This window comes from Amblyraja radiata, chromosome 34 (genome assembly GCF_010909765.2).
Source record: "Amblyraja radiata isolate CabotCenter1 chromosome 34, sAmbRad1.1.pri, whole genome shotgun sequence".
Classification (NCBI taxonomy): Eukaryota; Metazoa; Chordata; class Chondrichthyes; order Rajiformes; family Rajidae; genus Amblyraja; species Amblyraja radiata.
In genome coordinates this window covers 9,021,300-9,048,293 of record NC_045989.1, presented here as the reverse complement: position 1 = coordinate 9,048,293, position 26,994 = coordinate 9,021,300, and the positions used below count along the sequence as shown (strand labels likewise).

The window sequence follows — 26,994 nt, the reverse complement described above, 5'->3', positions numbered from 1 at the left end:
GACGTTTGATGGCGAGTGGGTGCAGTACTTGAAAGTTCCAGTAGATGGAGCCTTGTAATAATTAATTCAGTAGCCTGGAGATTTTAGGCCACTGTCCCACTTACTCACGAACTCTCCCGAGTTTTCCCCTGGATTCGAACTCGGAGAATTACGGTAATAGCCATTCGTAGGTACTCGGGGCTATTTTTTTTTTACTCGTGGACATTTATCAACGTTGAAAAAAACGTCCCGACTTACCTGACGCCCCGAGTTCCTACGGCTGGCATTACGAGCCGCTCTGAAACATCTACGGACTCCTACGAGCTCGCTACCGACATTCCCCGACATTCCCCGGGTTCGAATCAAGGGGAATACTCGGGAGAGTTCGTGAGTAACTCGGGAAAGTGGGACAGGGTCTTGACTCTGAACATCCTTCAACATTTGATTATTAGACGATTTTAAAGAATCATACATCACGGAAACAGTTGACCAGCTCCATAAATCCGTGCCGACCATCATGCACCCATTTACAAACCCAGTATTATGCTCCTCACATTCCCGTCAGCTTCCTCCAATTCTACCTCTCACCCATAAACCAGGGACAATTTACACCAGATAGGTAGCCTACCCACCTGTCTCGACTGGAAACGTCACCCATTCCTTCTCACCAGAGATGCTGCCTGTCCAGCTGAGTTACTCCAGCATTTTGTGTCTATCTTCGGTGTAAACCAGCATCTGCAGTTCCTTCCTACACACCGCACGCCTTTGTGGTGTGGGAGGAAACCCTAGCACCAGGCACAAACCCACACGGTCACAGGGACAACATTGCAAACTCCACACAGAGAGCACCCGTAGGCCAGGATTGATCCCAGGTTGCTGGAGTTGTGAGGCAGCAGATCTACCAACCGTGCCTTTGTGCTGCCCAGTGTCCCATAGTAGATGCGGAGAGAACCGATTGTGGGAGAGAGCAAATGTCGGTGCACTTTAATGGTCTAGAAGGCACAGGCAATGGCTTCTACTGAAAGTGACTGAAATGGTAAAATGCTTGGGAAGTCCAAAAGTGCACAAATGTTATACAATGCACCCACAGACATGCAAACACATACACACACGAACAAGCGCACACATGTATGCAAGTACACAAATTTAGTTTAGAGATACTGCGTTGAAATAGGCTCTTCATCCCACCGAGTCCATGCCGACCATCAATCATCCCGTTTACACTAGTTCTATCGTACACACTATGGACAATTCACAGAAGCCAATTAACGTGCAAACCTTTATGTCTTTGGAGTGTGGGAGGAAACCGGAGCACCCGGAGAAAAAAGCAACACACGGTCACCGAGAAAACGTACAAACTCCAAACAGACAGCGCCCGTAGTCAGGACCGATACCGGGTCTCTGCGCTGTGAGGCAGCAACTCTGCATCACTGTGCCACTCTAAGCTTGATCTGGAGTATTGTGTACAGTTTTGGTCCCCTAATTTGAGGAAGGACATCCTTGTGATTGAGGCAGTGCAGCGTAGTTCACGAGATTGATCCCTGCGATGGCGGGACTGAAAAGACTAGGCTTGTATTCACTGGAGTTTAGAAACATATAAAATTATAAAAGGACTGGACAGACTAGATGCAGGACTCTAATCCTCCGACCACACTCCATTGGCACTCTGAAGCAATATCATGTTTAAATTTAGAAAAAATTAGGAGTGACATTATTGAACCCTTGGTTAAATTTGATAGGACTTGGTGAAGATTTATTCAACATTTTCATATGACATAAATCGTCCCCTCTCCAACTGTTATAATAATTATTTTATCTTTATACGGTGGAACGGAATTGACAACAAACAGGGACTTCAATTGTTGTAATTCTTTTGCAGCCCAGATTCTGTTTTGCTTTTTTTTTTAGTTTAGGGGATTTTGTTTTTCGTTTTTTCTCTTTTTTTTTTCTTTTTCTCTTTTTGTTTTTATACATACGAGTTCTCTTTTAAACATTTAACTATATTTACATCGAGACCGGGAGGTCTATATTCAATGTGTAATTTGGCATTGGACTCATAGTTAGGTTATACCTGTTATTAATGTAACCCTGATCCCTATGTATCAATATCATTGTTATGTTTATCATTATTTTTTTGATGACTTGTTTTTGCTTTTGAAAAAAAAAATAATAAAAAGATTTTAAAAGAAAAGAGAAAAAACGTTTTCACCCAAGGAGTTGTGTATTTGTGGAAAAATTCCCTGCCACAGAGCGCAGTGGGGGCCAAATCACTGGATGGATTTAAGAGATAGTTAGATAGAGCTCCATGGGCTGGTGGAATCAAGGGATATGGGGAGAAGGCAGGCACGGGTTATTGATTGGGGACGATCAGCCATGATCACAATGAATGGCGGTGCTGGCTCGAAGGGCCGAATGGCCTCCTCCCACACCTATTTTCTATGTTTCTATGTATACATGAATGCACACGAACACACACATTCACAAAGTGCATACAAATTCACATGCGAACACATGCATGCGCACACACACACAGACGCAATAATGGGTACATACAAACTCGGACTCAAACAGATATGAATTCGTAAACACAAACATTCACAAACTCCCGTACACTCATCAAAAAAAAAGTCTTTAAGAAACCAATCTATCAAGAGCTCTTGTAATCTGATCAACAGGTACATTAAAACCATAACTCAATGAATAAATGTACTGCAGGTGTACAGTTGTGTGGTGGCCCGACCGGACAGTCTATGGGGTCAGATAACTCCCGAAGGCTGAGATCAAGGTTCAGTTATCTAGGCACCCAGGAGAATGTTCAGTGGCACCAAATCTACAAATGGCACCAAATCCCTGAGCTGATAAGAGTTGGAGGAGAAGGATAAACTATCAAGTGTGATTCTTTTACCCTGCAAGCAGGCGCAATGAAGAGGTGAAACAATGGCGATTCCTGGCATTTTCAGCAGGCCCACTTGGGGTGAGACAGGCCAAGGTTCCAAGGAGCAAAATCTATGGAAGCAACATAGGAAAGAACAAGAAATCTATGGTGTTGTGTGGAGAGAATAAAATAATGCAAGGCATTTTGAGATCATGGCTTAACAGCAGATATTCCTTGTTTACGCGGCATATGAAAATCAGAGTTTTCTAATCTGGTAGGTCGTTTTATTCATTAATATCTGTCGTATTTTTCAAATCGGTTTACTATCTCCACCTTGGTCCCCTTGGTGAGTTGAACCTCCCACAGGTTGTCCACAAGTTTAAAAAGTTCCATCGCTGAGCTTGCATCTTCCACGGAGGAGTGACCTCGGAGGCTGTTCTGTCGAGGAAAAGAGGGAAGAGGTGAGGACGACAGTGCGGACAGGGACAGTCACACTGCTGCTAGCAGAGGTGTACATGTTACCCAAAAACCACAGGCGTTAGGAGAGGAGTTGGCCATTCGGCCCACCGCGCCTGCTAACCATTCATTATGCTCATGGCAGATCATCCAAAACAAGTACCCTGTTCTTGCTTTCTCCCCATGTCCTTTGATTTCGGCAGCCCTAAGAACAATAGCTATCTCCTTCAGAGGTAAAGAACTTCACACACTCTCTATCCTCTGGGTGAAGAATGTTCTTATCTCAGCCCCATGCAGCTTATCCTTTCATTCTTATATTGTGACCCCCATGCTCCTCGAATTCCTTGCCATTTGTAACATCCTTCCTTGGTCTAATTTACCCAGTCATGTTAGAGGTTTGTATGTTTCTACCAGATCCCCTCTCCTAAACTAGTGAATATTAGCCTGATGATCAAAGAAAGACACAAAGTAATGGAGTAACTCAGCAAGTCAGGCAGCATCCCTGGAGAACGCGGACAGGCAACTTTTCGGGCCACGACCCTTCTTTAGACATTAAAGGTCCTGTTTCCATGCTGCATGACCCTCAAACCTGACTGCTCCTGCCTTGTGTTTAAGAAGGAACTGCAGATGCTGGAAAATCGAAGGTACACAAAAATGCTGGAGAAACTCAGCGGGTGCAGCAGCATCTATGGAGCGAAGAAAATAGGCAATGTTTCGGGCCGAAACCCTTCTTCAGTCTAAATGTGTGAGGATCAAGGCCTTGAGTATCAAGCGCCTTGAGTATTAGAAAGGCGCTATATAAATCCCATCCATTATTATTATTATAGATGCTGCTGCACCCGCTGAGTTTCTCCAGCATTTTTGTGTACCTGCTCCTGTCTTATACTGCACCAGCTTGCTAATGACTGAGGGGGGCAGCAGAGAGGGAGTTTTACACTGCACTCACAACTGAGGAATCAATACGGATAGACACAAAACGCTGGCGTAACTCAGCGGGACAGGCCGCATCTCTGGAGAGAAGGGATGGGTGATGCTTCGGGTCGAGACCTTTCTTCAATGTTGATGTAGTTCGACTCTACACTGACACAACCTTTCTTTTACATGCGACTGTTTGATTGAAAATATAAAGTGAGTGTCACACCCTGATGTCCTGAGTACAAAAATGATGTGTTTCATTCAGCATTCAGTAGAACTGCCACCTCACAGCGACAGAGACCCAGGTTCGATCCTGACCTCGGGTGCTGTATGCCTGGAGTTTGCACATTCTCCCTGTGACCGCATGAATTTCCTCTGGGTGCTCCGGTTTCCTCCCACCATCCAATGACGTGCAGGTTTGCATTATATTGGGCCTCTGGAAATTGCCTCCAGGGTGTAGGAAGTGGATGGGAAAGTGAGGTAACATAGCACTGGTGTAAATGGGTGATCGATGGTCGGCATGGACTTGGTGCCATACTGTATCTTTAAACTAAAAGAAGCAAAACTTGTACCTAGGCTTGTTCGCCACATTTATCAATGACCTTTCTATTTCCAGCACATGTTGCTTCTGCACCATTTTTTAAATTTTGTTTCAAATTATTGGACTTTCCTACAGTCTAGCAATATAAGCGATCCATGCCACCCACTCCTGGATAGATATAGTTTCCTGTGATCAGATACAGCTTCCTCACACGTTCAAGCTGTCTCCTATGATATACAGTGTTTAAGAAGGAACTGCAGATGCTGGAAAATCGAAGGTAGACAAAAATGCTGAAGAAGGGTTTCGGCCTGAAACGTTGCCTATTTCCTTCGCTCCATAGATGCTACTGCACCCGCTGAGTTTCTCCAGCAATCTTGTCTACCTCCTACGATATACCTATGGACACATGTGCACACGTACGCAAGCACATATTTAATGAGGAAGAAGGAATGAGGGAGAGAGATTGTGAGTGCAAGATGGCAAGAATAATACCAATGATGTCATGTAGAGTCAAGGAACTGCAGATGCTGAAATCTTGCACAGAATATAAAGTGCTGGTTTACTCAGCAAGTCAGGCAGCATCTCTGCAGCATGTGGATAGGCAACTTTTGGGGTTAGGATCTTTTTCTCAGACTGTCAGAAGGACGATCCTGACCTGAAAGTAGCACAGCTGGCATTCAATTTGTCTTTCTAACTCATTTAATATGTGCTTGCTTATGTGTGAACGCGTGTCCATATGTACATCAAAGGAGACATAATGGTTCCCACAGCTTGAATGTGTGAGGAAGCTGTACCTGATCACAGGAAACTATACTTGTCCAGGAATTGATGGCATGGATCTTTCATATTAGCAGGCTGTCGGAAACTTTGATAGTTGGAAACAAATGGTGCAGAAGCAGCATTTGCTGGAATTGGAAAGATTGATAAATGTGGTGAATAAATCTTAGTCCCCATTTTTCAAGATATCTACAGAGAAAGCGTAGTTTTGTGTGCCGCTGCTCGCCAACCCGTTTACCTGTATTCTTTTCCCCAGCAATTTCTGGCAGAGGATCTTCAATGAGGCCCGCCTGTCAGTTTTCAGCATTGCCTTTGTGATCAGCAACTTGCACGAGGAGGTGTCCCGTATGTTGTAGCCTGTGATGTCCGTTCTCAGGACGCGGAAATCGGATCTTGGATCGTGGCCCACAATAATTTTCCCTTCTAAAATCTTCAAAATCTGAAATGGAATTGGCAGACACTTTGTTAGAGTAATTACCTCGTAGATCTGCTGCACATTTCCTCAGGATGGCTTAAAGTGCTTCATAAACATTTTTACAAACTACCATGGTTTTTATAGGCACTGTAGCCATGGCAGGTTCCCACAGAAAGAAAACAACTAATTGCTAAATGGTGTACGAAGGGTTCATTAGTTATAGGAGCAGAATTAGGCCATTCAGCCCATCAAGTCTACTCCACCATTCAATCATGGCTGATCTATTCTTCCCGCTCAACCCCATTCTCCTGCCTTCTCGCCGTAATCCAAATTATATCAAGGCTGACGTGTTATTTAGCCTAATTTACACCCTTTCCGAATCAATAATCTATCTATCTCCGCCTTCCCAATACACAATGACGGCCTCCACAGACGTCTGTGGCAATGAAATTCCACACATTCACCACTTTCTGGCTAACGAAATTAGGCAGTGTTGGGCAGGCTATCAGGAACATAGAACAGTACAGCACAGGAACAGGCCCTTCGGCCCACAATGTCTGTGATGAACATGATGCTAAGACCAACCCTTACTTGCCTGCACATAACCCACACCCCTCCATTCCCTGTACATCCATGTCCTGATACAAAAGTCACTATCGTATTTGCCTCCATCACCACCCCCAGCGGCGCGTTCCAGGCACTCAACACCCACCCACTGCCCCGGGCATCGCCTTTAAACTTGGCCCCTCTTACCTGTGCCCAGTCTAACGGTGAGGAAACTGAACTATTAACTCTGTTTCTCCACAAATCCCAATTACTTACCAAGAATTACACAAAATCAGAGGGTAGAAGATGACCTGTCATTCCACTGAGCCCGCAGCTCAACCACCAAACCATATCAAGGCTGACGTGTTATTTAGCTACACGGTGCCTCAGGGAGGCCGTCAGCATTCACAAAGACTCCTCACACCCTTGCAATAGTCTGTTTGAACTTCTACCTTCCGGCAGACGTCACAAGGCCTTCTACGCCCGCACCTCCAGACTTAGGAACAGCTTCATCCCCAGAGCTATAGCTGCTCTGAACCGGCCCTGCTGATTGCCTCCACCCCCATGAATTGTCTCCCTCGGATGGTCACGTCGCACATCGACCCAGCACAGACCTATTTGCACTTTATACTGTTTTACTGGGTTTTTTTTAATCTTGTTTTTCTGGGTGTCTAAATTTTTAGTTAATTAAGTTATTTAATTTAGTTATTTTATTTAATTTAGTTAATTAAGTTGGCTAAAGGGATCAGGGGGTATGGAGAGAAAGCAGGTACAGGATACTGAGTTGGATGATCTCCTGCACCTATTTTCTATGTTTCTATGTTATTACATCGGATGGAAGTTGCATACCAAATCTCGTTGTTCCTCTGTGCAATGACAATAAAAGATATTATTATTATTTACACAGTTTACTTCCATATATCCATTAATAGCCCCACAGAATAAACATCTATTCTTGTCAGTTTTAAAACCTTTTGATTCATCTGCCCCAATCCTCAGTGGCATTTTTGAGAAGAAGGGATTCTGAGTTTCTACTTTGGGTTGTATTATTGAATTGGATGCAGTGTTTGTGAAAGAGTTGTCAATCGTTATATTACTGTACCAATTATAGTGTTCCAAGGACAGAACACCACATTATCTAGTCAATTAAATAAAGATGTGCCTTCAAAAAACTAGTTGGGAAATTATCCAATTCTTAAACTACAGGGAGAAACCTAGTGCAGAGTGAAATTACAGCACAGGATGAAAATAATGGCTCTTACAAATGGCTTAAGTGGCTTTTAGATGGGTACATGGATATGCTGGGAATGGAGGGATATGGATTATGTGCAAGCAGATGAGATTAGTTTATCTTGGCATTATTTCAGAACTGAGAATGCGGGTTGAAGGGCCTGTCCCTGTGCTGTACTATGTCCCAAACAAATTCCAATTCCATCCAAATATTCCTACAATGTCGGAAATTAATCATTTTTTATAAGGGGGGGGGGGTGGGGAACGACACATGAAGATTTCAAAACTCCTGTAGTTTTTTTCTCATCTCAATTTTAAATGGCCTCTGCTTTATTCCTAGACTGTGGCCCCTGGTTCTGGACTCACCCAACATTTTTCCTGCATCTAGCTTGTCCAGTCCTTTTATGATTTTATATGTTTCTATAAGATTCCCTCTCATCCTTCTAAATTCCAGTGAATACAAGCCCAGTCTTTCCAATCTTTTCTCATATGACAGTCCCGCCATCCCGGGGATTAACTCGTGAACCTATTGAGACATTCTGCTTCAATAGCAAGAATGTCCTTCCTCAAATTAGGAGACCAAAACTGCACACAATACTCCAGATGTGGTCTCACCAGGACCCTGTACAACTGCAGAAGGACCTCTTTACTCCTATACTCAAATCCTCTCATTATGGAGGCCAACATGCCATTAGCTTTCTTCACTGCCTACTGTACCTGCACGTTTACTTTCAGTGACTGGTGTACAAGGACACCCAGGTCTCGTTGTACTTCCCTTTTTCCTAATCTGACACCATTGAGATAATAATCTGCCTCCTTGTTCTTGCCGCCAAAGTGGATAACCTCACATTTATCTACATTATACTGCATCTGCCATGCATCTGCCCACTCACCCAACCTATCCAAACATCCTGCAGCTTCATAGCATCCTCATCGCAGATCACACTGCCATCCAAGCTTTGTGTCATCCGCAAACTTGGAGGTGTCACATTTAATTCCCTCATCTAAATCGTTAACATATATTGTAAATAGTTGCGGTCCCAGCACCGAGCCTCGCGGGACTCCACTCGCCACTGCCTGCCATTCTGACAGGGACCCGTTTATTCCTACTCTTTTACTATTTACTAGTCTGAAGAAGGGTTTCGGCCCGAAACGTCGCCTATTTCCTTCGCTCCATAGATGCTGCTGCACCCGCTGAGTTTCCCCAGCAATTTTGTGTACCTTATTCCTACTCTTTGTTTCCTACTCTTTGCCTCCTGTCTACCAACCAATTCTCTATCCATGTCAATACCCTACCCCCAATACCATGTGCTCTAATTTTGCCCAATAATCTCCTGTGTGGGACATTATCAAAGGCTTCTGAAAGTCCAGATACACTACATCCACTGGCTCTCCTTCATCCATTTTCACTTGTCACATCCTCAAAAAATTCCAGAAGATTAGTCAAGCAGGATTTCCCCTTCATAAATCCATGCTGGCTTGGACCAATCCTTTTACTGCTATCCAAATGCGCCATTGTTACATCTTTGATAATTGACTCCAGCATCTTCCCCACCATGGCAGGTCTATAATTCCCCATTTTCTCTCTCTCTCCTTTCTCGAAAAGTGGGATTAGCTACCCTACAATCCACAGGAACTGATCCTGAAATTGATCCTGAAATTGGCCACCATCTCAAGGAGATGTTGAAGGGCTTTACTGTTGGAATGGGAAGTAGCCATCTGGTTCGTAGGTTCGAGTCCCAGCCAGGAGACTCACGCACAAAGACAACACTAACCATGTGCGAGGGAAAGTTTACTTCGTTAGTTTAGCTTATTGTCACGTGTACAGAGGTACAGTGAACAGCTCGTGTTGCGAGTTATCCAGTGTTTAGATGCATAAGGGAATAGTAAATCCAGCAAGGTGATGCATTCTCAGAGGATCTGGCTCTTTCCGCTTTCCAGCAGATGTAAAGGATGTGTGTAACTGAGGAGTTGGGCAATTCCCCATGGCAATGAGACCAACATTCACCAGCATTACTAACACGACATGTTTATTATCACCCGTGTGAGTTGCTGGGTACAAACTATATGCCATTGTTCCTACTTTATAACTGTGACCATTCTTCTAACCTGTATTCTATCAGCTTTAAAGTGACTTGGCCTGCCCCTGAAGAGTGTCACATAAATGCATCCACACAACATTTGCCCTTCACTGGAAACAGACACAAAATGCTGGAGTAACTCAGGGAGTCGGGCAGCATCTCTGGAGAGAAGGAATATGTGACGTTTCGGGTGGAGAGTGACCCTTCTTTCATCACCGTGTCTCAGTGATGTGGGGGCTGGTTATTTAAGGTGGGTTTGTTTAACAGATCAGAATGGCTCTGCATCGGAATCATGACTTAACTATTTCAAGGGGGTGAAACTTACCTCTTCTCTGGCGATGAGATAAGGCAAGGCTGTGTCCATATCTAACGGACGAATCCCACTCACGTCTGTCCTGTAATCGGTTATGGTCCCGACGGGTTTGACAAATTTGTCGTAGATCACTTTGCCGCTGTAGTCCACGATGCTACAGCGGGCCAGACCACTTTCAAGGCCGCTGGGTCCAAGTCCCACCATCTCGCAGTCCATTGCAACATACTTGGAAGGGTCTACCATTGTTCAGCTTGTCGGGCACCGAGCGCTCCCTGCAAACTGCAACCGAGTCCAACTGTGGTGACAGCAACTTCCCCCTTGCACTCTGCTCGCTGGCTCAGTTCGCCCTTCCACTGGATACTTGCCTGTAGGTGACAAAACACATCCTGATCTCTACAGCTTGGAGTTTCGTGTCGTCACTTTCAGTTCAGTGCCGAGATAAAGTAACAACGAATCAACAACAGCGCGGCGGAACGCCCACACTTTCATCGTACCCATGGCTACACTGTTGTCTTCCTTGCTTATCGTTGTTTTGGCTTGCTACAGTACTAATCACGTGAGTGCAATCTGCCATAAAATACAAATGTTTTTCAGCAGAGCTTTGAGGAGTAACTTCGCGTTTCTGCTCAGACCTACCCCTCAAAGCCGCTGAGACCCAAACCTCAGAGATCACTCAAGAAGATTGACACAAAATGCTGGAGTAACCCAGCGGGACAGGCAGCATCTCTGGGGAGAAGGAGTGGATGACTACTGAAGAAAGATCTCCACCCGGAACGTCACTCATTCCTTCTATCAAGAGATGCTGCCGGTCTCGCTGTGTTACTCCAGCATTATGTATCTATCTTCGGTGTAAAACAGCATCTGCAGTTCACTCCTACTCAAAGTTCACTCACTTTGTTCCCTTCATGAACCCCCTGGATTTCTTTGGCTCCCTGTGCACCTTCTCCCACTCCTAGTATCATCGCTGTGTGTTTTTCTCTCTGTAAAAATGGATCAGGGGCACACTCCACAAGTGGCACACACACACACACACACACACACACACACTTACACACACACACAAAGCGATGCTCACACAGGCTTAAATTCGCCTTAGTAAAGTTAGCAAGTAGAATACTTTTTCAGACACAAAGCGCTGGAGTAACAGCAAAGTGCTGTTGGTAGACTTGCTGCCTCACAATGCCAGAGACCCGGGGTTCGATCCCTACCTCGGGTGCTGTCTGTGTGGAGTTTGCAGGTTATCCCTGTGACCGCGTGGGTTTTATTTGGGTGCTCCGGTTTCCTTCCGCATCCCAAAGACGTGCAGGTGTGTAGTTTAATTAGCCTCTCTAAATTGCCACAAAGCGTGTCGCAAGTAGATGAGAAAGTAGGATAACATAGAACTAGTGTGATTGGGTGATCGATGGTTGGCATGGACTCTAAACTGTAGTTAGAGATACAGTTTAGAGATTCCACACTGTATCTCTAAACTAAAATTACACTCAGTGAGTCAGGCAGCATATCTAGAGAACATGGACACGTGGCAATTTGGGTGGGGACCCTTCATCAGGCTGCTGGGGTGGAAGATTGCAACCTTCACGTGGTTCGCCCTGTTTCTACGAATGCAATCAACCTGGCGTTGCACAATCAAATAAGATCAAATAGAACAAGTTTAGGCTGTGCACGTCATATGCAAGAAGAAGGTAAAACTGCCTTACACCTACCAGAAATGGAAAAAGGGATAGGTTTGAGGATAATCTTCTGTACACTGAGGTTCTGAAGGTCATTCTTTGCAAGGAAACTCTGTTGTTCCATTTCCAAATACCAGCTAGCCTACTGCATTATGCAGATTTTTTTATTTGTTTGCGGGTTCTTTTTATTACAACATAGCAACAGGATAAAGCTATGCAGCCCCACAAACCTGTTCCACCATCCATTGTGTTTATGCCAATTTCTGAACTAATCCATGTACTTACCATACTCCACCTACCGGACTCCACGTCATTCAGTACTTTGCCATTTGTAGAAGAGACTTTTACATTTCTACCACTGCCTGTGTGTAAAAAGCTACTTAACTTCACCCGTATTTTCTCTGGAAAGTCAGTGGTTGAGGGGAGAACTGATAAGAGTTACATAAAGTTATGGGAGGCATAGATAAGGTAAACAGAACTATTTTCAGAGATAAAAGTATCAAATACTGGAGGACATAGAAGGTAGAGGTGAGAGGGAGAACGTTTAAAGATGTACAGGGCAAGTATTTTTTATACAGAGGGTGATGGGTGCCTGGAACACACTGCCGGGGGCGGTAGTGGAGGCAGACTTGATAGTGCGTTTCAGAGACTTTTGGATAGGCATACTGTATGTATATGCGAGGAATGAAGGAGAAAGGATTATGCACAGGCAGATAAAAGTTGGTCTTGGCATCATGTTCGGCACAGACTTTGTGGGCCGAAGGGCCTGTCCTGCGCTGTACTGTTCTATGTTTAACAATGTGGAATCAGGCCCTTCGGCCCACTGAGTCCATGCTGACTATTGATCACCTATACATTAGTTCTATGTTATCCCACTTTTGTATCCTACACACTAGGGCCAATTAACCTACAAACCGGCATGTCTTTGGAATGTGGGAGGAAACCAGAGCACCTGCAGAAAACCCACGCGGTCACAGAGAGAATGTCCAAACTCCTCACAGACTGCACCCACAGTCAGAATTGAACCCAGGTCTCTGGCGCTGTGAGGCAGCAACTCTAGTGGAAAATAGAAATATACCCACACTTGAATGGCCTGGTTTTAATTTTTAGACATGGTTTAATGGATCCATAACCATTGAAAATAGTTTCTCTCTATCTACCTGTTTAAGAAAGAACTGCAGATGCTGGAAAAATTGAAGGTAGGCAAAAATGCTGGAGAAACTCAGCGGGTGAGTTTCTCCAGCATTTTTTGCCTTCTCTCTGTCTACCTTATCAGTTTCCCTGAATATCCTGAAAAGTTCACAGCTCACGGCTTTATATCCCAAATTCCAGGAAGTACAACCATAGTTTCTGTAATCCCCCCAGTCATCTTGATAGCCAAGCATCATTCCCACCGCTTTCCAAGATTAATGTGTTCTCCCAAAATCCAGCATCTGTAACTGTTCACAAAACATCACAGCATTAGGAATAGAGCAAGAGTAGACAATTTATCCCCTAAGGTAGACAAGAATGCTGGAGAAACTCAGCGGGTGAGGCAGCATCTATGGAGCGAAGGAAATAGGCAATGTTTCGGGCCGAAACCCTTCTTCAGACTCCTATTTCCTTCGCTCCATAGATGCTGCCTCACCGGCTGAGTTTCTCCACCATTTTTGTCTACCTTCGATTTTCCAGCATCTGAAGTTCATTCTTAAATATTTATCCCCTAACACCTGTTTCACATGGTCATGGCTAATCTTTATACCTCAGTGCCATTTTTCCCCAGACTAATTCCATATCTCTCTATTTCCTTAAGGGCCTGTCCCACGAGCATGCGGCAAGCGCGACCAAACCGGAAGCGGGGGCCGCGCGGAGGTCGAGTGATCCCGTACGAGTTGACGTGAAGTTCGAGCAAAGTCCATGGGACGTTCGCGCTAGGCATACGCCGTCGAGACGCTGCGTACGGCGTCGAGACGGTGCGTACGCCCGTCGAGTCGATGCGTATGGCCTCAATGTGGCTGCTGGCCGGCAGGCCGTTGCCGCGTGGAATTTTTGAATGGTGTCAGTTTTTCGGAGCCCCGCGCAATGTCGGGACCAGCTCCGCACAACTCCATACGGCTCCGGCGATCGAAGTGGGACCGGCCCCGCGAGGCCGTACGGCTCAAGCGACTACGTTAGGTCGCGCTTGCCGCATGCAGTCGCATGCTCGAGGGACAGGCCCTTTAATGTCCACTAAATCTATTGGTGGCTGTTCTGACTATACTCTGTGAATGAGCTTCTCCCAGCCCTCTAGGGTACATAATTCCAAAGAGTCATTACTCATCGAGTGAAGAAATCCTCTCCAGGTGTGGCTAATGCCTATCATTTGTATTTCCTAATTTTAACTACAACAACAAGCATTACATTAACCATTTCAATTATTTTCTGTATCTGTTCATGATTTAATGATCGAAATAGTCCTTTGAGTTTCAAGATTCAAGATTCAAGAGAGTTTATTGTCATGTGTCCCTGATAGGACATTGAAATTCTTGTCTTTGCTTCAGCACAACAGAACATAGTTGGCATTGACTACAAAACAGATCAGTGTGTCCATATACCATTATATAAATATATACACACATGAATAAATAAACTGATAAAGTGCAAATAACAGATAATGGGCTATTAATGTTGAGTTTTGTCCGAGCCAAGTTTAATAGCCTGATGGCTGTGGGGAAGTAGCTATTCCTGAACCTGGTTGTTGCAGTCTTCAGGCTCCTGTACCTTCTACCTGAAGGTAGCAGGAAGATGAGTGTGTGGCCAGGATGTTGTGGGTCCTTGATAATACTGCCAGCCTTTTTCTTTAGACCTCAAAGTTTTCGACCCTTATACCATTTAGAAGTTATGGGCCACCTAGTTAAACAGGGTGGTGAAAAAAAGCAAGCCACAAAGTGCTGGAATAAATCAAAGGGTCAAGCAGCATTGGACACACAGTGCTGGAGTAACTCAGCTGGTCAGGCAGCATCTCTGGAGAAAAAAAGATGGTTGACGTTTTGGGCCAGAATCCTCCTTCTTGAGACTTTGCAGTGGCGCAGACAAAATGTGTGGAGAGGAACTGCAGGTGCTGGTTTTATAGCAACCTGACTCGCTGAGTTACTCCAGCACTTTGTGTCTATCTTCGGTATAAACCAGCATGTGCAGTTTCCTTCTGCACAGAAGGGTTCTGACCTGAAACGTTACCCATCCTTTTTTCTCTAGAGGTGCTGCCTGACCCGCTGAGTGACCCCAGCATTTTGGGTCAAGCAGCATTTCTGGGGGAAATGGATAGGCAACGTTTCGGGTCAGGACCCTTCAGAAGAATAAGAAGGTGTATGGTGTGCTTGCCTTCATCGGTGGAGGCATTGAATACAGGAGTATGGGACACCCTGAAACAAGCGTAGAAATCTCTGGTCAGGCCGCGCGCAATTGTAGTATTGTGCGTAGTTCTGGTCACCACACGTGCAGGAAGAAGGATGTGGTACAGTTATAGAGGTGCAGGAAAGATTCACAGGAAGTGGAGGGCTTGATTAGGGCGCAAGGAGAGATTGGTTAGGCTGCTGCTGTTTTCCCTGGAGTGAAGGCAGCTAAGTAGTGATCTTATAGAGATGCATAAAAATCTTTTAGGACCGAGATGAGGAAAACTTTTTTCACACAGAGAGTGGTGAATCTCTGGAATTCTCTCCCGCAGAAGGTAGTTGAGGCCAGTTCATTGGCTATATTTAAGAGGGAGTTAGATGTGGCCCTTGTGGCTAAAGGGATCAGGGGGTATGGAGAGAAGGCAGGTACAGGATACCGAGTTGGATGATCAGCCATGATCATATTGAATGGCGGTGCAGGCTCGAAGGGCCGAATGGCCTACTCCTGCACCTATTTTCTATGTTTCTATGAGGGGCATAGATAGTAACAGTCACTTTCCCAAGAGAGGGGTGTCTAAATCTGGAGGACATAGGGTTAAGGTATGAGGGGAAAGATTTAAAGGGCTTTAAATCTTGGAGGCAAGTTATTCACACAGAAGGCAGTGGGTATGTGGAATGAGGTGCCAGAGAAGGGTACAAGACAGGTACAATGACACCATGTTAAAAACATTGGGATAGGTATGTGGGTAGGAAAGGTAGTCATGGGCCATATGCAGGCAACGCTCATGTAGGCAACCAGGTTGGCAAGGATGGTCTATTTCTGTGCTGGATAACTCAGTACCTATGAATAAAACATGAAAACGTTTCTTCAATAAAACATTGACGTCTACATTTTCATAATGCTTGCTGCAAGTTAGGTTTTAATGATTAAGCAATGTTAAATCCTATTGGTTTTACACGTCACATGATATTATTCCTGCACCAGAGGATTGGTGTTATTCTAGTGCATCATCTCAAGCTGAAATTCACTTTGGACTCATTTCTGTCAGCTGATTCATGCAGAGGAATTTAACACAATGAGTAAACAATATTGTACTCATAGTAAGTACCCTTCTAAGAGAGGTGTCCACGATCATGGGGGGAATAGATAGGGTCGATGCACAGAATCTTTTACCCAGAGTAGGAGAATCAAGAACCAGAGGGCACAAGTTTAAGGTGAGAAGGGAAAGACTTAAGGGCAACCTTTTCCACACAGGTTATAAAGAATTTGTTGCCAGAAGAGGTAGTTAAGGCAGGTGCTATAGAAACATTTAAAATACATTTGGACAGATCCATGGATCGGAAAGGTTTGGAGAGGTATGGGCCCAATGCAAGCAGGTGCAACTAGTGTAGATGGAGCATGTTGGTCGGCATTGTTGCAGAGCTCCAAGGGTGATACTGGCTCTCATTCTTTTGACACTTTAACTCTTCCCTACACTGCCACTCTTTGTCTGAGCCTTCTGCTCTGAGACAAGGAAGCTTATGGTAAGTTTGTGGAACTGCATTTCATCCATTGGGGATATTACCAATGGCCTCAACAAAAGAGATAAACAGTTTAAGCTACTGATTTGCTATTTGCTATTCCTATTTGCATTCGCTGTGCTCTGGGTGGTTAAGTGACTGGGCTAAGAGTCAGAGTGCTTGGCCTTTGATTGGGAGATGCGAGTTTGAAGAGTGGTCGGGAAATTTAAATTAAGTAAATCGGATAATTCTGGAAAGTCTCAGTCAATGGTAACCAAGAAATTTCTGGGCAATCACTTCAGGAAGGGAAAGCAGTCCACCCTGCATACAACTTCATAGTTATTTAGATGCACTGTCTTTAAAATACAGCATGGAAACATGTCTTTGGCCCACAGAGCGCACACTAGTTCGCACTAGTTCTACAGTATGTTATCCCACTTTCGCATCCGCTCCCTACACACCAGGGGCAATTTACAGTCCAATTAGCTACAAACCCTCACGCCTTTGGGATATGGGAGGAAACCACAGCACCCGGTGGAAATCCACGTGGTCACAAGGAGAATGTGCAAACTCCATAAAGACAGCAGCCGTGGTCAGGATCGAACCTGTGTCTCGGGTGCTGTGAGGCAGCATCTCTAACAGTTGTGCCTCCACAACTCCCAACTGCTAACTCCTAACCACTTCCTCAGGTGGAGAATAAACGCTGGCAATAACAACAAAATGATCCACATTTGGTAAGCCAAAGGTCCTTGTCTGATGTATACTTCATTTGCACTTTATTACAGTTTTTTTTCTTTTTGCACCTTTCATTGAGTTGAAATGTGCCTGGGTCACTGACTATTAACTTATTTTCCTAACATATTTTCAGTTTCCATTTGCTATCACGTTCAGTTTCTATTTCCATGTACATGTTCAGTTTCTGCTAACTGTAGCGATGACTTATTGCAATTGCGCAATGAAGGGTTATTCCACAATATTTGCTGGGCTAATGACCCCTCCTATCTAGTCCTCGTTATTGTATTCTCCATAAACCCGATATCATTTCAAAGTATGTCATGCGCCTCACTTGAACCAAACTGAAACTTTTGCAGCCACTCGCTACACACCAGGGGCGATGTACAAATGGCATTTAACCTACCGACCCGCACGTTTTTGGGATGTGGGAGGAAACCGGAGCACTTGGAGAAAACCCACGTGGTGACGGGGAGAACGTGCAAACTCCACACAGACAGCAGCCGTGGTCAGGATCGAACCTGGGTCTCTGGTACTGTGAGGCTCTACCAGCTGCACCTCTGTGCGGCCCCCACAATCTCCAGCTGTCAACCCTTAACCACTTCCTCGGGTGGAGAATAAATACTGGCAATGACCACAACAGCATCCACATTTGATAAACCAAAGATAATTGTCTCGTTTAAACTTCCGTGCTCTACCATTTGCACTTTATTACAGTTCTTTCTTTTTGCACCTTTCGTTAAGCTGAAATGTATCTGGGTCACTGTCTATTAACTACCAATTTCTTATTATAAAATATGCTCAGTTTCCATTTCCTAACATACTTTCAATATCCATTTGCTATCACGTGTTCATTTTCTATTTCCTCATACATGTTCAGTTTCTGTTTACCATCCCCAGTGCCTGATATTTTGAGCTTGGTGGCTCAAGAATGCAGTTTGAGATTGAAGGATGTGATAACGTCAGTGGAACTTCAGCTCAGTGGAAGCCAAAAGCTGACGTTCTGCATCTCTGGCCAAATACAAATAGTTTACAGTTCATTATTTGCTTTTTGCACTGTTTTATTGTATTGAAAGGGCACACGCTGATCTACTAACATTCGCTGGATTAAAACCAGCTCTCGGTAGGTTTCCAATGGCACATTGCCAATGAAAAAATTTGGGGGGGAAAAAAGGATGGGATTTAAAATATTTAAGTAGTAGTGATGACCTACCGGATATGCAATTGTGCAATGAAGGGTTATTCCACATTATTTGCTTGGCCAATTAATGACTCCTCTAATTTGGCTTTCGTTATTCTATGTTTAAGAAGGAACTGCAGATGCTGGAAAATCCAAGGTAGACAAAAGTGCTGGAGAAACTCAGCGGTTGCAGCAGCATCTATGGAGCGAAGGAAATTATTTCCTTCGCTCCATAGATGCTGCTGCACCCGCTGAGTTTCTCCAGCACTTTTGTCTAATTTCGTTATTCTATTCTCCTTAAAGACAATATCATTCAAAGTATGGCGGCATAGTGGCGCAGTGCCAGACTCGTTGTCGATCTTGACCACGGGTGCTGTTTGTAAAGTGTTTGTCCCTGTAAGACATTCTCCCTATCACCATGTGGGTTTTCTCCGGGTGCTCCATTTTCCTCCCACACTCCAAAGATGCACAGGTGTGTAGGTTAATTTGCTTCGGTAAAATTGTAAATTGTCCCTAGTGTGTAGGATTGTGCTAGTGTACAGGGTGATCGCTGGTCAGTGGCGACTTGCTGGGCCGAAGGGCCTGTTTCCGCGCTATATCTCTAGATTCAGGCACCTCACTTAAAATTAAATGCGTACACCCTAAAATGTGTTTGATGATCTTTACCAACATTGGGTTAATCAATACTTAAATATGTTAAATCCCATCCTTTTTTCCCCCCAAATTTTTTTCATTGGCATTCTTCCCCATCTCTCTAATATTCTCCAGTCTGTAAATCTCTGTACTAACCATATAACCATATAATAATTACAGCACGGAAACAGGCCATCTCGGCTCTACAAGTCCGTGCCGAACAACTTTTTTCCCTTAGTCCCACCTGCCTGCACTCATACCATAACCCTCCATTCCCTTCTCATCCATATGCCTATCCAATTTATTTTTAAATGATACCAACGAACCTGCCGCCACCACTTCCACTGGAAGCTCATTCCACACCGCTACCACTCTCTGAGTAAAGAAGTTCCCCCTCATGTTACCCCTAAACGTCTGTCCCTTAATTCTGAAGTCATGTCCTCAGATGATAGTCTCTTGATCAGCCGAGAATGTAATAATTCCATGACTTGCAGCTTGGCTCTCGCTCAATCAGAGGTCAGGAATTCCCCTCCCTTCCTGAAAAATCTCATGGATCAGTCAATGTTTGTGCTTTGTGAAACAAAACCTAAAAAGCTTGTTAAACAACTTGTGATGTTACAGACACAAAAATAAGAAACTGGAACAGAAAATGCTAGTTTACGCAAAAGGGCACAAAGTGCTGGAGTAAGTCAGTGGGTCAGGCGGCATCTCAGAAGAAGATGGATAAGTGACGTTTCTGGTCAGGACCCTTCTTCAGACTGATTGTGGGGGTGGGGGAAAAGAAAGCCGGAAGAGAGGACAGGACAAAGCGTGGTAGTTAATAGCAGGTAGGCATAAAATGCTGGAGTAACTCAGCGGACAGGCAGCATCACTGGAGAGAAGGAATGGGTGACGTTTCAGGTAGAGACCCTTCTTCAGACTGATTTCAGGGGAGTGAGCGGGACGAAAATAGAATGTAGTCGGAGACAGTAAAGGGCCTGCCCCACTTGGCTGTTATTTGCGCCTCATTTACGCGTTACATGTAAATTAGGTCGTGACGCGTGGGGTGCGCATGCATTGCACATGGTGAGGCGTGGAATCGCATGCGGTAGCGCGTGGTATCACGCGGCGCTCCAGGATTTAGTACAGGAACAAAATCCTCGCGCGCCACCTGCGTGACATATCGCGTACGCACGCTGACGCAATGGGTACGCACGCTGATGCATTGGCGTCGTACGCTGGCGTCCCGATGTCTCACGTGTATGTTGTGGTGATGCATGGTCACGGCACCGTGCGTCTACGTTCTTGGGTCAACGTCCTGCTGTGCGCCGCAAGGTATTCTAATGACGTCACGCGCACCAGACGGCTGTGCTGCGCGTGATTTGCGCGCGACGTCGCGCATCACGATGCGTCGACCTATTTTACATATGACGCGTAAATGAGGCGCAAATGACGGCCAAGTGGGACATGCCCTTTAGACTGGTAGGAGAACTGGGAAGGGGGAGGGGATGGAGAGAGAGGGAAAGCAAGGGCTATTTGAAGTTAGAGAAGTCAATGTTCATACCGCTGGGATGTAAACTACCCAAGTGAAATATGAGGTGCTGTTCCTCCAATTTGCACTCTGACAATGGAGCAGGCCCAGAACAGAAAGGTCAGATTGGGAATGGGAGGGGGAGTTAAAGTGCTGAGCAACCATTAGATCAGGTAAGTTAACACGGACTGAGCGGAGATGTTCAACGAAATGATCGCCGAGCCTGCGCTTGGTCTCGCCGATGTAGAGAAGTTGACACCTGGAACAGTGGATACAGTAGATGAGGTTGGAGGAGGTGCAAGTGAACCTCTGCCTCACCTGGAAAGACTGCTTGGGTCCTTGGATGGAGTCGAGGGGGGAGGTAAAGAGACAGGTAAAGAGACAAGGGAGTCAGTCTATCCCATGACAGAAGGGGGAGGAGTTGTATAGTTTGATGGTCACAGGGAAAAAGCACCTCTGTGCTGCTTCTTGGTGGAACCAGTCTATTGCTGAAGGTGCTTCTCAGGTTGACCAGTGTCACGGAGCGGGGTGAATTGTATTGTCGAAGCTCTGCAGTTCGAGGAGCATCCTCCCCTCCAAGACCACCTCCAGTGAATCCAACTCCACCCCCAGGATGGAGCCAGCCTTCCTGATGAGCTTGTTAAATCTGTTGGCGTCCGCTGCCTTCGCCCTGCTACCCCAGCACACGACAGCGAAGATGATGGCACTGACCACCATCGTTTGGCAGATAGTTGGAACAAAGGCTAAAGATGAAAGCAGATGGTTTGAGAATGGATTGAAGCGTTGTGAATTGTGAAGCCAGAGAAAGGAAATGAAAGCTACCATCTTCCTTTAAAATTCCAGTCCAATCAACAAATCGATCTCCTCCCGTCCAGTGAAAGTGCCAATGATAATGTAGCTCCAATAAATAATGCAGCACAAGAACAGCTCCGGGGTCACCTATCCATGTTCTCCAGAGATGCTGACTGCCCCTGCTGAGTTACTCCAGCGCTGTGTCTATTGTGCACAGTTCTAGTCTCCTTTGTCATACATTGATATTTCACAAGATGTACTCAAGTCAATTTTAGTTTGTTAGTTTGAGATTTTTAGACTATTAACCTCAAGTTACTTTCTCACTTTTGGCCAATAGACTTCCATGTACTGAGTAAAACACAAAGAGCTAGAGGAATTTGCTCAGCAGGTCAGGCTGTATTTGTGGAGGAAGTGAGTAGGTGACGTTTCAGGTCAGGATGGGCAGCAGGGTGGTGTAGCAGTCAAGTTGCTGCCTTACAGCGCCAGAGACCCGGGGTTCAATCCCGACTATGGTCGCTGTCTGTAAGGAGTTTGTATGTTCTCCCCGTGACCACGTGGGTTTTCTCCGGGTGCTCCCGTTTCCTCCCACATTCTGAAGACGTATAGATTTGTAGGTTAATTGGCTTTGGTAAAATTGTTCCTAGTGTGTAGGATAGTGCTGGTGTACAGGGGTCGCTGGTCGGCGCGGACACGAAGGGCCTGTTTCTGCACTGTGCCTCTCAACTAAACTAAAGCCTTCTTCATGACCCAAAATGTTCTTGTCCATTCCGTCCACAGATGCAGTCTGACCGGCTGAATTCCCCTTGGACTTTGCATCAGTATTCCGGCATCTGTAGTTCCTCCCTTCTTCAAACCACCATATCCTTGCCAATTAACAATTAGATATTGGGCAATGATGGAGCGAAATCAGGGGATGGAGATCCCTGGATTGAATTGAATTTCTTTATTTGTCATTCAAAAACAAGTTTTGACGAAATTTCGTTGCCGTGCAGTCATAACAGTAAAAAAAAGCAACAAAACACACGATTAAACACAATTTAACACAAAAATCCATCACAGTGACTCTCATCCAAAAAACCTTCTCACTGTGATGGAAAATTTAAAAAATTGCGGAGTCAGGGGATATGGGGAGAAGACAGGAACGGGGTACTGATTGGGGATGATCAGCCATGATCACATTGAATGGCGGTGCTGGCTCAAAGGGCCGAATGGCCTACTCCTGCACCTATTGTATATTGGAAGGTAAAAAAAGTCTTATCTCTTCCTTGCTTCCTTGATAGTACATTAGTTAAGAATTGAGAGGGGAGCAAGTGAGATATTGAAAGTATTTAATGCGGTGGAGAGGGAGAGGGAGAGGGAGAGGGAGAGGGAGAGGGAGAGGGAGGGGGAGAGGGAGAGAGAGAGAGAGAGAGAGAGAAGACATTTACACTGATAATCCGAAAACAAGGTGACAAATTTAATAAAATTAAATCTATTATTCAAGAGTGAAATCTGACAGCATGTTTAAAAAAAAAGTACATTCCTCGAGATTGCAGATACTAAGACCACAGATAAGGCTGATTAATAAATGGGAGTCCCAATGGATAAGCAGCAAAGATAAATAAATGAGCTGATCAGCTACGAAACTGGAATGGTCAAATTACCACCTTCGCAATATAAAATCAAAATCTCAAGTGGTTGAAGAGTTTCTTTCCATGTGCTGAGAATCTCTGCTTTATATACACATTTTAAAAATGATTTTTACTGGACAGAATAAGGCACCAAACATTTGCTGATGGGCATAGAATCTTAAACATCTTGCCGCAATTCAATGGCTTTGATGAAAAGATCACTGATGTTTAACAATCCCGCAGGATCTTGCCCCAAGTTTCCAAATGTAGGATGACAAGTTTAGTGACAGTTAACACAATTAAGCTGATATTGGAAGTGGATGCGTCTCCACTCTGCACTATATAGTAGACTGTTTTACTGAAGGGGATCATTGAGCAGAGTGATTACATGTTCCACGCAGTGTGGTTGATGCCGTCTACCTGTGGATAAGGTACATAAAATCATGAGGGGTGTATATGGAGTGAATGCACAGTCTTTTACCCAGAGTAGGGGAATCAACAACCAGGACATTGGTTAAAGGTGAGAGGGAAAAGATGAAAAAATATGAGGGCAACTTTTTCACACAGAGGTCAGTGGGTATATGGAACAAGTTGCCAGAGAAGATAGATGTATACCAACTTAGAAACGTATATGGATAGGGAAGGTTTGGAGGGATATGGACCGAACGTGGCTATGTAGGACGAGCCTAGATGAGGCATCTTGGTCAGCAAGTTGGGCTAAAGGGACTGCTCCATACTGTATGCCACCACGGAAGGGCTATGGAAAGTAGATAATCTATTTTGAAATATTGGGACATGCAACGCATTTTGATCCTGGGATGTTTAGGTCTAATGCACTTCTCACAATCTCAGTGTATGCAAAGGAACATTATGAACACCTTATTTTGTGGAAGGAAATACCCCCTGCATCTTCTGAACCACCTGTTGTCAACCTGCTACCCTCAGGGATCCATATCCATGCATTCCAACATTCAGCCTCTCTACATCTCCCAGTATCCTACAATTTATTTGCATCAAATCCCATCTTGTTCCCTGTCCAGTTTAATTTACATTGCAAATTATTTCAACACCATGTACTACACAGGAACCATTAACCATAAAACTCCGATAACCAATGGCCTTGGGATAGAGCCAGCCAACAGGTTTTCCGATGGTATTTCTATAAATACCCAAATAGTTTCACTTCACTTTTTCTTTTAATGCTGCACATCCCCACCCCACCCCTTGCTCCAGTGAATCATGAGTTTAAAGGAACAAGAAAAATACAAACACTCTGGATCCCATAATCATATTCTGGCCGCTGTTCCCTGTTGAGGAGCCCCCAACCATGGCTCACACACACCCTGCCCCGATTTCAGACACTGACCCTGGCCGAAATCTCGATTATACTCTGCACCATAGGCTCACGTTACGGACTAATGATGGAGCCAAACGCTGGGCTATCAGGATTTCCGAACAATCGAATGCTGAATTCTTGGAGTTTTGCTGTACTCGCCTAGCAGAAATTGATTTGTGCGACTTGTAGATTTAAATCTAACATCCACCGGTTCCATTATCCCCTCACATCAGTTCACACACATTGTCGTCCCCAATGTGAGCAGTAGCACCAAGAGCACTGAAGGCCATCGCTTCACACTCTCTTCAGTGATGGCAATTTGAGCTGTGAGCTCCCTCCAAAGTACCAATGGAGACACGGAGCCTGGTGACATTGACCTCAGGCAAAGATACCACTTAACACAAGAAAGCAAATCTTTTGAAAATAATTTATTGCCACAGAGCCATACGATAAATGTATCCAAAAAAATCATTAAAACCAATTTGATGTCTTAAATAAATGGAAAATATGACAGAGCAGTGAATATAGTGGACAATAACAAACTGGTCTGGAATTCCCTTCTAACTAAGAATGATCAAAGCTTCAGAAAGACAATTGGGTTGAATATTAGTAAGGGTGTCGCAGATTGCGGGGAGAATGGGGCTGAGAGGGAAAATTGATTCCCTCTATAGATTTGATCAGCCATGATCAAAGGGCGGAGCAGACAATGGTCTGAATCTGCTCCTATGTCATACTATTAGCAGTAACTGCCTTCATCGTGGTATACATTTCATTTTCAATTTGGGGAAAGCAATTGCAACCGTTTGCAAAGGTGTCCTCAAATACGAATCACCTCCCCTTCAGAAGGCACCAGTGGATTCAAAGGATGCAAACTGTGAGAGAACATTCAAGAGGAGAAATAATCACAGCTCTCTGTGAGCCCGCCTTCAGCTACGGATGGATTGAGGACCGAAGCCAGAAGATAGTAGGAGCAGAAACACTGCTGATGATCATTATCCGCAACCAAGGGTGATGTTCCTAGTTTGCAATAGAGAGATGGTTTGAATTTTGACACCTTCCAGGTAGGCTGATTCAGAAGTGTGTCATTGAGACGAGTGAATTTGTACAGCACTGGGTATAAACAGGGCACAACCCGAGGGCAGATTTGTGACCATTAAAATATGCAAGGCCAAACACAGTATGAACCAAAAAAAAGACACAAAGTGCTGGAGGACTCAGTAGGTGATGCAGCTCCCCTGGATAACATGGATATGTGACGTTTTGGATCAAGACCCTTCTTCAGACTTCAAACCGTATTACCCAAATGTCATTGGATATGGTGATTAAACCCACTCATAAACCAGTCTCAAGAAAGGTCCCGGCCCAAACATCACCTATCCATTCCCTCCAAAGATGCTGCCTGACCCGCTGGGTTACTCCAGTACTTTGCGTTTTGCTCAGGATTCCAGCATCTGCAGTTTCTTGTGTCTCTGCGAACCCATTCCGAGAGTTTGTTTGATCTCAATCACTAACGTCCTTTGTTCTAAACCAGTTCCACTGGCTTTGTAAACCTGCAATTCATTCGAGGAACTGGGTAGAGAAAGTAAATTAATGTGTTTAAGAAGGAACTGCAGATGCTGGAAAATCGAAGGCACACAAAAATGCTGGAGAAACTCAGCAGGTGCAGCAGCATCTATGGAGCGAAGGAAATAGGCAACGTTTCGGGCCGAAACGTTGCCTATTTCCTTCGCTCCATAGATGCTGCTGCACCCGCTGAGTTTCTCCAGCATTTGTTTGTGTACCTTCGATCTCATGGACTCAACAACACGAAAATAAACAGTGGACTGGGATGGTCACGGAGAACTTGGATAGACTATTTCCAAATGTGATGACGGGGCCAAAGAATTCTACATTCAAAGGAAGCATCGGCCCTGCTCCAACGAACCAAATGAGAATAATCAAATCGGTTCAGAAATGTGGTTGAGGGATGAATATTGATCAGGGTATTGGAGAGAATGCAAGTGCTTTTCCTTTGAAAATTGACATGGCCTCATGTGTTAATCTGAGGGCTCAGCAGAGTCTGAGATCGATAACTTGCTAGGATTCTCACTGGAGTACAATTTCTCGAGTGGAACAGCAGAGCGATCACCTGACCTTGCAATCTTTGGTACACCACAGATATACACGCGCAAGGTAACAGCACAGAAACCATTAGCATGGATGATTGTTGAAGGCACAGTCGTTCAAAAGACAATTGAGATAAATAAGAAACAAGAAACCCGCAGTGGGCATCAATGGGTTAATCTGCTGCTTCCTGGGGGGAAAACTTGACTGTTTGACCGTGGTAGGGTGGATTTAGAGTTGTAACACAGAAAGCAGGTGAAGTCCTATCCTCCGTTCCCGAACCATGAGCAACAGAATGCAATTCCTCAACTATTCTTGAAACAAATTAACATTTGACACAAGTGGAGCGGGCCGGTTAACTTACTTCAGTTTTCGCCAGATTTTGCCGTTACTTGTGATTCTGCAGGTTAGAGACATGCATGAAGCAGACATTTTGAATAGAACTCCTCC

The 26,994-nt window shown here is 44.8% G+C and overlaps 1 protein-coding gene across 2 annotated transcripts; it reads right to left on the bottom strand.

Moving 5' to 3' along the window:
- Positions 1–2,624: 2,624 nt before the first annotated feature.
- On the bottom strand, positions 2,625–10,628 carry LOC116991758 (interferon-stimulated gene 20 kDa protein-like). Of its 2 annotated transcripts, none has more exons than XM_033050681.1 (3): positions 10,141–10,614; positions 5,782–5,982; positions 2,625–3,292 (listed from the first exon to the last, which is right to left on the bottom strand). In XM_033050681.1, the coding sequence occupies exons 1-3, from the start codon at positions 10,369–10,371 to the stop codon at positions 3,146–3,148; spliced, it is 579 nt and encodes a 192-aa protein (XP_032906572.1). In that variant the 5' UTR covers positions 10,372–10,614; the 3' UTR covers positions 2,625–3,145. The 2 variants fall into 2 exon arrangements, with proteins under 2 accessions (XP_032906572.1, XP_032906573.1); XM_033050682.1 differs by having other exon boundaries at positions 3,155–3,287; positions 10,141–10,628.
- Between the last annotated feature and the right edge of the window lie 16,366 nt (positions 10,629–26,994).

Excerpts from the sequence above, each read along its gene's own strand:
- LOC116991758 (XM_033050681.1), bottom strand. The coding sequence starts at position 10,371 with ATGGTAGACCCTTCCAAGTATGTTGCAATGGACTGCGAGATGGTGGGA. Across the intron at positions 5,983-10,140 it reads ATCTCATCGCCAGAGAAGAG|ATTTTGAAGATTTTAGAAGG; the intron begins GTAAGTTTCACC and ends ATTCCATTTCAG. Across the intron at positions 3,293-5,781 it reads TGCTGGGGAAAAGAATACAG|AACAGCCTCCGAGGTCACTC; the intron begins GTAAACGGGTTG and ends TTTCCTCGACAG.